We start from the raw sequence: 13834 nt of genomic DNA on the forward strand, positions 1-13834 counted from the left end.
CTACCTGCTGCGCCACCGTGCCATTCTCCACGGGGTGTTAAATCAGTGAAATAAAGTGCAAGAATGGGAAAGAAATGTAAACATTTTACACTGGTGTAAAACCTTTTGGGTTTCCACCCGTTTTCAGACAAGCCCCGCCCTCTGATCCAGGATTTGCCACTGCGTGTGAATATGGATAAGTATGAATTCTCTCCCAATGGAAAGACAGAGGGTGGGGTTGAGTTCAGCCAATCAAAGAAGAGTAAAGCTTATGTTTTCGTGAAGTAGCGGCCAATGGCGAGCTGCGGCTCCTAGGCGGGGCGGGCGGTAAACGGGCGGGGAGAGAGAGGACCGCAGCCCTGCCGCTGCTGAGACTGGAGCGGGGTCCGGAGCACGGCTGGTTTGATTAAACTCACCGTGTCTCTGCGGAGAACCCGGGCAGGAAAGACGAAGCACAGAGCGCGGTTCTGCCGTTGTGAGGGAGCCCGGTTCGGCTGTGTGCGTGTGGCGGAGCTGGGACTCAGAGAGTGGATGAGGTTGATGCTGCTGTGTTGTACCTGGAAGGACGAGCGCATGGGAGAGGACGAAGGTTCGTGCTTGTGGTTATTGGATTCTAGCCTCGCATTAAAACCCTCCAGCTCTTAAGAACATTGTGACGCATTTAAGGTGGAGAGGTGTGATCCGTGCTGCGGTAAAGATGCAGCTCTTGTCACTAAAGGGTTAATACCACATTTATATTCCATTCCTACCCCTTCTTTCTATCATCCTTCAGTTCATTCTTTCTTTTTAGTCATTTTTACTCTATCTTTCCTTCTGTGTATATGTTGTTAGTCCTTTTTCTCGCTTTAATTGTTTTTTTACAGTTCTTACACTTTTCTTCTTTTTCTTCTTTTCTTAATTTTGTCCTTGTTCTTCTTTCTTTCCCCTTGACATTAATTTCTTTTTCTTACCTCTTTTTTATTTATTCCACTGTTTAATCTCTAACATTTTTACTTGCTTTTCTACTTTCCTTTTATTTATATTCTTAGTGGTTAGTTTCACTTAATACTAGTAATTACTTAGTAGTTTTTTTCACTTTTCCGCATTTTATTATTACTCCCCCCACCCCCCCACCCCCCATTCTTCTCCTTGTTATTTTGAGTTTTCTTTAAAAGTCCTCCTCTGGTCTTAGATTAACTCTCTCCTCAGTGTTTACAGATTTTTAAGTTATTTCCCCAAATGTTTTAAAGGGGTCTTGGGTTTGATTTTACACCTTAATACGCCTTCTTTCAGTTTCATACAGCTTTTTGAATATGCATTTATTCAAATGCGTTAGACTCCACCCACATTTCCACCACTCACAGCTGCAAAGCCCAGAGTGGACAGGATTGGTTCCTGAGATGTGTGAGGTATGAAATTCTGTGTGGCATCCTGTCCGTGTCCTGTCCGTGAACACGTCCGTGCGCAGACACGCTACAACTGCTAAACACCGCATTCACACTGGAGAAGGGCTTTAATCATTTCTGAAATCTGTTCTTTATTATTTCATCTTCATTAATATTGCAGCGGTTCTTCGTGGAGGTTCCTCCGAGAGCGGCTCACAGTACTTTCCCTTTAAAGATTTATGTGCTGTTCTTGTTCTCTGGGTTTATCTCAGTGGGACTCAATCTAGAACATTCCCAGCTGAGTCTAGAACTTATTCTTCCATAAGCCGACGTGTGTGAGATGCAGAACTGCTCATGTTCTGACACAGAGGCAGGTTTTAATCAACTTCTCCACTTGGTTCTGATGTGTGTGTGTGTGTGTTTTACTGTGTGTGTGTGTGTGTGTGTGTGTGTGTGTGTGTGTGACCCAAGATACACTGTTTCTACCAACTAAATGTGAGGTACAACTAGGGCTAAATAACATGAACAAAACTGATATAAAGATATAATTCTGAAGTCATGGTTCAGACAAAATAATTCTGATATCCACAGGAAGAACTGCCAATGACAAACATACATCTCTTGGCTTTGCTGATATTAATAGTTTTAAATTAACTTTAAAACTGAGTGGAGTGACTTGACTGCAGTGACCTTTATTGAGCACAAGTCACTGACAGATGCTGCATATTAATAATAATAATAACAACAACAATAATAATAATATAGTATATTGAAATATTGAAAGTGTATTTAAAAATCATGTCTTTAATATTGAAACATTGTTATTGTGAATGTATTGATACTGAATTAGTTTCCAACACCAGATGCAACCAAACACTGGGAAAAGTCCCAGAACTGGAGCAAAAAAACAAAACTGTCCAGAACCTCACAAATGTCTCTCCTCTGACTTAGTGCTCAGTCAAACTGAGAACACACCAACTGCTGAGAACGGTGTTCCCTGATGAACGGCAGCTTTTCTGCTCCTCAGCTTCAGGCCTAATAGTAACACTAGGTAGTGTTTTTATCTTAAAACTTATAGCTTTAACATCATGTTTATGCGCCACTGAACAGTAATAGGGAGCCTCTGTTATTGCTACTTCAGGCTCTGCACTGCAGAAACGGCACTATGTAACTTTTGGAGGAGGGTAGAATTATTTATACGCAGATGCGTCTCTTCTGTGCAGTGATGGATGGGTCAGAAAGGTTGAAAGAAAGCAGCTGCTAGGGATGGGAGGTAGCTACATTTTTCATATCGTAATACAGTCTCAAAATATTATCGGTATACGGTATTACGTACGGTATACTGTGGGGAGGGGGAGCTCTGTCAGACTGCGCTGAGCCTTATATCTGTGAGCACACAGTTGAGTGAATTTAGCTAAACACAGCCACACAGTGCACACCGACACACGTGTTGACGATAAAAACCCGTTTCTGAGAGCGAGCAAATTTCAGCAACTGGTGCTGGAGGAACAGAACAGTTCGAAAACAAGTGAAATAAGACGGTTCTACACTGTTTAGAAGCACAGCTGGCGCTAATGGTAGTGTGACTAGACGTCCTCTTTTACCCGGACATGTCCTCTTTTTTAGAGGATGTTGTTTTTCTAGAACTTACATAGAACTTCGAGAAGAGTTTCGTTCACAAACTAGTCCCGCCCTCCCCTACTCCGATTGGTTCGCTTGAGTGAGAAGGGGGCGTGGTGAAGTAGCCTAAAATCTTCTGATTGGACGGTCTGACTGTAGAGCTACAGTTATTGGTCGATAACATTCTCTGTAAACATTTAATTGGTCAGTCTGCACGTCAGTAGTCGTCCACCCCCCCTGTCCCAACTGCGGTGGGCTACTGGGGTTGTGTTTTATCCCCCACCCGTTTTCAGACCGTGACATCAGCAGTCATTGAGCTCCCACAGCGCCCCCTCCCTGTGGCTTTCTTAAATGCACATGAACATTTTAGTCACCTTTTAAAGACACAGAACCAAAATTTGATTAATATCGTATACATTATTGTATACGGTATTATTGTTATACCGCCCAACCTAGCAGCTGCTGAGGTGAATTGTGGAATAATTGCAAAGCGCCGATGCGCTGGTTGCAGTTGGATCGGTGTGTGTTGATAAAGGGGAATTTAAAGTTATTAACGGTTTAAAACCTGAACTGACTGAGCTTTTCTGCTTCTGTTCCACAGCTGGTGGAAGTTTGCCGGTGTGTGCGGGATGCAGACAGCACATCTACGATGAGCAGTACCTCCAGGCCCTCAACACAGACTGGCACACCATCTGTTTCAGGTTGGTCACCTTTGGAGTGTGTATCTCTGTGTCGGGAAACAGGGTAGATAAGTTACTACATCAGTGAATAAACACAAGTTTGTCTGTGTTGTTGTTCACAGTGGCATACTGAGCAGGTGTGATGTGGAGGTGGATCATTCTCAGCGCTGCAGTGACACTGACATGGTGGTGTCGTGATGGTGGTGATGTGTTAGTGTGTGTTGTGCTGGTGTACAGTGGATCAGACACAGCAGTAGCTGCTGGAGTTTTTAAACCCTGTGTCCACTCTCTGTCCACTCTGTGAGACACTCCTCCCTCGTTGGTCCACCTTGTAGATGTAGAGTCAGAGACAGTAGCTCATCTGTCGCTGCACAGTGTGTGTCGCCCGTCCTCTAGTCCTTCATCAGTGACACAGGACGCTGTCGGCTGGATGTTTTCGGTCGGTGGACTGTTCTCGGTCCAGACACTGAGGGGTTTAAAAACTCCAGCAGCACTGCTGTGTCTGATCCACTCTACACCAGCACAACACACACTAACACACCACCACCACGTCAGTGTCACTGCAGCGCTGAGAATGATCCACCACCACATCACACCTGCTCTGTGGGGGTCCTGTGAGGGTCCTGACCATTGAAGAAAGGGGAAAGGGGGTTAAAGTACGCTGAGCATACACACGGACAAAATGTAACATGACAGAAATTGTTGAAGAAAGTGGTGAACTTGTTTAAACTTGTTGAGCTGAATGAACTCCGAGGTTCTGAAGTTCTAAAGCATTGTTATTTCACAGCGAGGAGGTTGAGGTTCATCTGTAACACTGTGAATGGGTTTTTGTTGTCATTGTTGTGTACCGCTTTGCTTTTGTACACGTCGTAGCATGGATTTGCATGTTTCTGCATGTTTTACATAAAACAACACTTTTATTTTTAGTTTAGTTTTCTGGAGCAGCTGCACATGAGCCTGTCATCACTGTGCTCAATGCCAAGCGTCGTCTAGAAATCCCTGTGGAACCAGGGAGTGCTTGAGCACCATCCAGTTTCTCTGGAGGAGATGGAGCGATGTTTGTGATCCAGAACTAAATCACCAACACCAGCACCTGCCCTTTCTCAGGTTACGTGGCTGAAATCTACCAAATCCTCAGGAGAATGTTCTAACATGTCGTGTAATTCAGAATCCCAAAGGAGTAAATGGGTACTGCAGGTTCCTCTTAATGCTTTAGGAGAAATGTGAGATCTAACAGCTGTCAGAACACTGAAGCAATCCATATTACACAATGTAAGGTGAACAAATACGTTTGAATTTTGAATTACGATTAGATTTTACACAGAAGTGCTTTAATACTTATTTGTACACATAATAAAGGATATTATAAGACCCTGAGCTAATCCTCCCAAACGGACCCCATGTGATAATCTCCCTCCGCGGACCCTGGTTCCCAGCAGAAAGATTTAAAAGCAGGTTAATCAGCTCTCAGCAGGAGGCTGAGATTAGATTAGTAGGTATCGCTGTACTTTTCAAACCAAAACAAATATATTTTGCTTGTCCCTCAGTTCTGTGGAATGTGGACGTTCAAGTGTCAAAGCCTCAGAAACTGCCGACATCAACAGCTCTGAGTTAACAATAAAAATGGAAAACAAACCACACAGTGTTTCCCACGCTAGCCACCCCCATAACCCCCAACAAAAAAGTGTTATCTTCAGTAATTAGCCGTATCCATCTTCCACACAGTGTCCCCAGCCTCGGGAGGGTGTGGGCAAACACGTTTATCCTCTGACACGTGAAGCCAACCCACCCGTTCTTTTCAAACATCTGCTATTGCAAAACTGACCAGCTTAATGCTCTTGGGGGAACATACTCTGCCCAGATCTGTCACATCAGCCCACAGACACCTGTGATATCTAGCACTGTCAGCTGGCAGATGGGGGGGAGGGAAATCCACCCCTCCACTCCCAGAGAACCAGGCTGATTTTGCTGTCTAGGATCTTCGGCCTCGGACGCTGCATGCTCCTGAAAACAGGGTCAACTTTTTGAACCTTGTGTCACTTGTGAGCCCCAGGGCACCTTTTCAAAAGTGCTGCTCTACCCCCAAAATCTAGTAAACATCATAAAATAATTATAAACTTCAGCATTTTATTTATTTATTTTTATTTATTTATTTATTTATTTTGCATGTTCAAAGCAGGGCGGCACGGTGGTGCAGCAGGTAGGTGTCGCAGTCACACAGCTCCAGGGGCCTGGAGGTTGTGGGTTCGATTCCCGCTCCAGGTGACTGTCTGTGAGGAGTGTGGTGTGTTCTCTCTGTGTCTGCGTGGGTTTCCTCCGGGTGTCTGTCTGTGAGGAGTGTGGTGTGTTCTCCCTGTGTCTGCGTGGGTTTCCTCCGGGTGTCTGTCTGTGAGGAGTGTGGTGTGTTCTCCCTGTATCTGCGTGGGTTTCCTCCGGGTGACTGTCTGTGAGGAGTGTGGTGTGTTCTCCCTGTGTCTGCGTGGGTTTCCTCTGGGTGATCTGGTTTCCCCCCACAGTCCAAAAACACACGTTGGTAGGTGGATTGGCGACTCAAAAGTGTCCGTAGGTGTGTGTGTGTGTGTATGTGTGTGTGTCTGTGTTGCCCTGTGAAGGACTGGTGCCCCCTCCAGGGTGTGTTCCCACCTTGCGCCCAATGATTCCATGTAGGCTCTGGACCCACTGCGACCCTGAACTGAATAAGGGTTACAAACAATGAATGAATGAATGAATGAATGTTCAAAGCACACCTCGCACTTTACATTGTAATGAATGTGAATCAATCAGTTTTTTCTCCATAGAGCAGGCCCTCTATATAGGATCATCCATGATTTTTAATTAGTTTAAATCTTGATTTAGACCAGGCCACAAGGGGTCAGTACAAATGCTGTTTGAAGATTTAGTCAGTTGTTTAAACTCAAATCAAATAAATACAAACTGCACTCTAGGTTTTTCCTGTTTATATATTTGTTTATATATATGCTTCGAAAATGGACAATATTTGAACAGTGGAGGTCACATGTCCATACATCTGTATAATCAGTCCCCACAAGTCCAACAATGACCCTTTGAAGTCATGGCAACGTTCTGATTAAATTATAAGTAAAAACCAGATGATGTTATTTTCTTGTCATATGTTGAATGTTGTTGCCTTTCCATTGCGATTCCAGTCTTGGACATACTTCATTTACATAACAGCCCCAAAGGAGGGGAAGTCTGCCGTGTATATTTACATACTGATGAGGAGAAATAAGGTCAGTGTCCCATGGAGGGGTTTTCTTTTTTGCTGATTGGCAGAAATGTTGCTGAATACGTGATGATCCTGGATCTGAAGGATGTTGTGTAGTAGTTTGAGTGAATACAGTGTAATAAAGAGATGAAATATTAGAAGGTTGGATGTGAGCTGGTTTAACTATTTAAAGACATCCAAACCCACATTAGTATACATCACTGAATATTAAAATTATGCCTGTTATTGCTTTGATTGACTGAATTAATTTTTTAACTGTAACAGAGTGCAAGGCACAGCAGGTAGTGTCGCTGTCACACAGCTCCAGGGTCCTGTCGGCAGGGTCCTGCTGCTCCAAGCCACTGTCTGTGAGGAGTTTGGTGTGTTCTCCCTGTGTCTGTGTGGGTTTCCTCCCACAGTTCTTGGTAGGTGGATTGGCGACTCAAAAAAGTGTCCGTGTGAGTGAATGTGTTTGCGTATGTGTCGCCCTGTGAAGGACTGGTGCCCCCTCCAGTGTGTGTTCCTGCCTTGCACCTAAAGATTCCAGGTAGGCTCCTGACCCGCTGTGACCATGAACCTGAATTGGAGGAGGCACTTAGGCGTCACGATTGCTGAAAATGCTTGTCTTTGGCGATGGGTGCCCTTTTTTTGACTTGAGCACCTGCCCCCAAAAATGTCTGTGCACATGCCCGCCCCCCCACACCCACCCCCTGGCCCACACACACACACACACACACATGCATTAACAGGTAGTGCATATAGCTTTTCCAGAAGATTAGAACTCCCTGTAATACCTTTGCTTGCAGAAGAAACATTGGTTGAGCATGTGTCTCCAAACATTGCCACATGTTGTATGCATCTCCGAAAACTTTACCATCATCATGATTCATCTGGAGGCTTCAAATGTTTATGCAGCTTTGCTCTTAGCCTGGAGTGTTTAATCAGCCTCCAGATGACCCTGGAAGGAATGTCCAACACCTGATAAAACGCTGTACAGTTGAAGGAAATTGGGGCCCACTGCAGCTCCTCAACACAAACCCCATTAACCCACTAGAGCTGTGCTCCCCAAACTCAAACGGTGCTTTTACATTTACCTTTAACATGTGCCCTCACTGACATTCAACCACAAAACTGTACCAAAAAATTAAGAAAATGAAGGATTGTGTTTATTTCTCGCTTTTACACTGCTTCCACGGAGCCCAGTTTAAACAGGATCAGGGTTCAAGTTGCTCTGAGGTCTCTGAATGAACTACTTTCTGCTCCACAGAGTGGGTCGCCTACATTTAGGTTTTAAATAAATTTACTACAGAGATTCTACTTCAGGCCACTAGGTGTCACTATAATTGATGTATTCATAACAGGGAGAAGAATGGTGTCTGATTGATCCTTTAACACCTGGCAGATAGAGATAATAAATGAATGAACAAACACACAAACAAGATCAAGCTTAATCTGAACGTGATATGCAAGGTGTAAACAGGTTGTGTTTGTCTTGTTTGTGCCTGTTTTGTTTGCTGTGCTGAGTGATATGAGCGCAAGTCAATATACACAATATAACTGTATATTCAGTTAACTATATTACAGTTAATTGAACATTTTACCTTGATTACAGTTAATGAAGGATCATTTTCCATCCATCCATCCTTCGTCTGTAACCGTTTATCCAGTTCAGGGTCACGGTGGGTCCGGAGCCTACCCGGAATCATGGGCGCAAAGCGGGTTCACGCCCCGAGGCATCAAAAAAAAAAAGCAGCAAGTTATCGGTTGTAATATAAGCTAAAACTCCAATATTGGACTAAAAATATCCACATATCGGCAAATAATATATCGGACCGATATATTGTGCATAACTAATTAAAGTAATCACATGACTACAGTGCAGTGGTGTGGTTTTAAAGGTACAGTACATGAACACACAGTGGGGATTTATTAACAGAATTAAATTAAAAATGTATATAATTCATCAATCCATCCATCCATTATCTGTAACCGTTTATCAAATTCAGGGTCACGGTGGGTCCAGAGCCTACCTGGAATAATTGAAGGCGGGAATAAAAAGGCGGGAATACACCCTGGAGGGGGCACCAGTCCTTCACAGGGCGACACACACACACTCACACATTCACTCACACACTCACACCTACGGACACTTTTGAGTCACCAGCCCACCTACCAACATGTGTTTTTGGACTGTGGGAGGAAACCAGAGCACCCGGAGGAAACCCACACAGACACAGAGAGAACACACCACACTCCGCACAGACAGTCACCCGGAGGAAACCCACACAGACACAGGGAGAACACACCACACTCCTCACAGACAGTCACCCGGAGGAAACCCACACAGACACAGGGAGAACACACCACACTCCTCACAGACAGTCACCCGGAGGAAACCCACGCAGACACAGGGTGAACACACCACACTCCTCACAAACAGTCACCCGGAGGAAACCCACGCAGACACAGAGAGAACACAACACACTCCTCACAGACAGTCACCCGGAGGAAACCCACACAGACACAGAGAGAACACACCACACTCCTCACAGACAGTCACCCGGAGGAAACCCACGCAGACACAGGGAGAACACACCACACTCCTCACAGACAGTCACCCGGAGGAAACCCACGCAGAAACAGAGAGAACACACCACACTCCTCACAGACAGTCACCCGGAGGAAACCCACGCAGACACAGGGAGAACACACCACACTCCTCACAGACAGTCACCCGGAGGAAACCCACGCAGACACAGAGAGAACACACCACACTCCTCACAGACAGTCACCCGGAGCGGGAATCGAACCCACAACTGGGGGTTCTGTGTGACTGTGACACCTACCTGCTGCGCCACCGTGTGTGTGTGTGTGTGTGCGAGCGTGCGTGCATGCGTGTGTGTGTGCGTGTGTGTGTGCATGTGTATGTGTCCTTCACTTCCTTAGCAGCGTTGACTGACCGTGCTGTTGTACCCGTCCCACCGAAAGATAGTGGTCCGCAGGTGTTTGTGTAGCACACACCACATCAGCAGCTCACGTCTGTAAAGTAACACCCACATCTGACCACACGCGGAAGGCTAACTTCCTTCAGAACTGTTGCTGGCCTCTGTGGTGGACACCATCTTCCCCATAAGCTCGCTGTCAGTAAGGCTCTGGTTACAGAACACCGCTCACTGTCGGCTTTGTTTATCTCTGTTCTGCATATTAGCCTCTAAGGGGAATTCCACTAAAATTTCTGCATGATTAAATAGTCCAAAGGAAAGAAAAATCACAAAGATCTCCTTAATATCTGTAGTTCCTCCTAGACAACCTAGATCAGATGGTAAGACCTGCTGCTCACAAATGCTTCTCCTGAGAGATTTATTTAGATATTCTCTAATTTACCTTGCTTTCTTTTGCCTCCTCATTTTCCACCTAAGGAATTTTAAATGCATCCCCGTTTAGTCACCTGCGCCATGACAGATCAACCTATGAGCAGTAACGTTCACATCTGGGTGTTCTTACACTGGAAGTAAAAATTTGGAGAAGTTTACAGTTGTGGTGAATGGGACCAGACGTCCGGAGAATGAATCATGTTTACAGATGTGCTCCGTGCTATTTCATAAACACCTGTTCGTGTTGAATTTTGAGCTGAAGGTAAATATATGTAAAAAGAGTAGAGACAGTTGCCGTGAGGAGGTTTGAGAAGTTAAATGCAGCACAGCGTTTTTCTAAAATGGCTGACCACAACACATTCCTGTTTAGAGCTCATAGCTTTATAGGTCAAACTGCACCTTAAACCACATCAAGAGTCCTACACCCACAGTCCACACACACATTGATAGGTGGAGTGGCTGTGTAATATTGTCCACGTGTGTGAACAAGAGTGACTGGGTAAGTGTGTGAAACTCTCCGCAGGTGGAGTGTGAGAGTGAGTGTATGTGATGCACTGTGATGAACTGATTCTGTGTCCAAGGTATGTTCCTCTCTTGCATACAAAGCTGTTACAGAAGATGAATGAATGTATGAATAAATAAATGAACAAATAGATGCTTTACTTTAATCCAGCTTTTTCCAGTTGGACCAGAATCTGATTTGTCAGAATGTTTGTGAAATTCAATTGGATGGTGGCAGATATGAGAAGCACATCTCTCCACCTCAAAGCAGTTACTGCTTCCTGACCCTCCGTAATTAGATGAAGGATGAGCTTGGAGGGGAGAGCTGTGTTTGCCCAGATATTCCTCCCGAATATTAGTATTCAAATATTACTAGGACGATGCCATGTTTATCCTCCTTCTCCTGCTTTTAGCTTCACGCTTACCATGCCATCTGTTCAAACACACACACACACACACACACACAAAAGCCCAACCAGCAAAGTCAGAAGATTTTGTTAAGAATCTTATTTACACATGTCTCCCTTACGATGATATTTCATCGGTCATAACACATTTGCTGTGTGTGAAGTTTGTTTTAGTGTTAGCACTGTTGCTACAAGGCTAATATTGCTATTAGAAATGGAAAACTATTCCAGAAGTTAGCATAATGCTAACTGTCTGATTTAACTACTCGGTCTCACACTCACTCTGATATAGTCACATATATTTGACATTTTATGGGACAATATCACGATCATAAGTGAATGGGTAATTACCATAAAAACCATTATATCAGTGCCCCCTGTTATGCGACAGTTATGCGACAGTAACACGACAACCCTTCCTCATTTCAGGCGTCATTACCATCCGTCAATACCGCAGTCTTATTTTTATTTACGGAAAATATAATGTTAAAATATCGAAGCAAATAACGGCTAGAGAAATGTCCTTTTCAGTGTTAACTCTTTGAAAATTAGTCAAAATAACGTTAAGTGAAAGAAATGATCTCGTTAGGGTTAAAGCTAAAGTAGGACACCAATAATAAACATTGCTTAAGAGAAATATTATAATAAAATACGTTATGCCTTTGTTGGAATAAGAACCTATGATCTGTAATTCGCATTATGCCTTTTTCTATGTTATATCAGTAATGACTGTAATGAGGAAGAGTTTCCTGTTACTGTCACATAGTGTTTCTATGGTAATTACCCATTCACTTATGATTGTGATATTGTCACATAAAATGTCAAAAATATGCCACTATGTCACTAATTACAGACCCCTGTATATGTGACTATATCAGAGTGAGTGTGAGACCGGGTTGGATTTAACACATTAAATACCATGCTGAGTTAATTCAGGGGTTAAAATGAAATAGTTTGTGAGAATGTGGATTACAGAGATCTGTATAAAACAGGAACAGTGTTTGCTAGGAACCATGTCTATGCCACACAGCTATTTTATTTACTAACAAATATCAGTGACTACAATTGCTTTCTTAATTTTAATCGTGGATACAGAACACACAAGTAGGTTTCAAAACAATAAGTTGATTAATTCCAACATTATACGGGTTTGGGTTATGTCACTGTGCGGTGAGCATCATGCTAATAACATTTACATTCCATAACTTTTAGCTTTAATCCTAAAATAACAAACCAGGCCACATTAATACAAAGCGGATTCCAAAAAAGTCAGGACACTAAACAAATTGTGAATAAAAACTGAATGCAATGATGTGGAGGTGCCAACATCTAATATTTTATTCAGAATAGAACACAAATCACAGATCAAAAGTTTAAACTGAGAGAATGTATCATTTTAAGGGAAAAAATATGTTGTTTCAAAATTTCATGGCGTCAACAAATCCCAAAAAAGTTGGGACAAGGCCATTTTTTACCACTGTGTGGCATCCCCCCTTCTTCTTACAACACTCAACAGACGTCTGGGGACAGAGGAGACCAGTTTCTCAAGTTTAGAAATAGGAATGCTCTCCCATTCATGTCTAATACAGGCCTCTACCTGTTCAATCGTCTTGGGCCTTCTTTGTCGCACCTTCCTCTTTATGATGCGCCAAATGTTCTCTAAAGGTGAAAGGTCTGGACTGCAGGCTGCCATTTCAGTCCCCGGATCCTTCTCCTACGTAGTCATGATGTTGTGATTGCTGCAGAATGTGGTCTGGCATTGTCTTGTTGAAAAGTGCAGGGTCTTCCCTGAAAGAGATGACGTCTAGATGGGAGCATATGTTTTTCTAGAACCTGAACATAGTTCTCTGCATTAATGGTGCCTTTCCAGACATGCAAGCTGCCCATGCCACAAGCACTCATGCAACCCCATACCATCAGTGATGCAGGCTTCTGAACGGAGCATCGATAACAACTTGGGTTATCCTTGTCCTCTCTGGTCCGGATGACATGGCGTCCCAGTGTTCCATAAAGAACTTCAAATCGTGACTCATCTGACCACAGAACAGTCTTCCATTTTGCCACACTCCATTTTAAAAGACCCCTGGCCCAGTGCAAACGTCTGAGCTTATGGAGCTTGCTTAGAAATGGCTTCCTCTTTGCACTGTAGAGTTTCAGCTGGCGACGGCGGATGGCACGGTGGATTGTGTTCACTGACAAGGCTTTCTGGAAGTATTCCTGAGCCCATTCTGTTATTTCCTTGACAGTGACGTTCCTGTTTGAGGTGCAGTGACGTTTAAGGGCCCGGAGATCACAAGCATCCAGTAGAGTTTTACGGCCTTGACTCTTACGCACAGCAATTGTTTCAGATTCTCTGAATCTTTTGATGATGTTATGCACGGTTGATGATGATAACTTAAAAGTCTTTGCTATTTTACGCTGGGTAACACCATTCTGGTATCGCTGCACTATCTTTCTGCGCAACAATGGTGGAATTGGTGATCCTCTTACCATCTTGGCTTCAGAGAGACACTGACACTCTGAGAAGCTCTTTTTATCCCAATCATGTTGTCAATTGACCTAATTAGTGTTAATTGGTCTTCCAGTTGTTTGTTATATGCTCAATTTCCTTTTTCCAGCCACTTATTGCTACTTGTCCCAACTTTTTTGGGATTTGTTGACACTGTGAAATTTTGAATCAACA

The 13834-nt window shown here is 43.7% G+C and overlaps 1 protein-coding gene across 1 annotated transcript in view; it reads left to right on the forward strand.

Moving 5' to 3' along the window:
* Positions 1-314: 314 nt before the first annotated feature.
* Positions 315-13834, forward strand: part of LOC136678492 (LIM domain kinase 1-like) — a 67679-nt gene continuing 54159 nt past the window's right edge. Inside the window, exons 1-2 of the mRNA XM_066656542.1 lie at positions 315-568; positions 3565-3664. Of these exons, the coding sequence (XP_066512639.1) occupies positions 511-568; positions 3565-3664 (158 nt within the window). The 5' untranslated portion in view covers positions 315-510. The remainder of the gene's footprint in view (positions 569-3564; positions 3665-13834) is intronic.

Source organism: Hoplias malabaricus, chromosome Y (assembly GCF_029633855.1).
Source record: "Hoplias malabaricus isolate fHopMal1 chromosome Y, fHopMal1.hap1, whole genome shotgun sequence".
Classification (NCBI taxonomy): domain Eukaryota; kingdom Metazoa; phylum Chordata; class Actinopteri; order Characiformes; family Erythrinidae; genus Hoplias; species Hoplias malabaricus.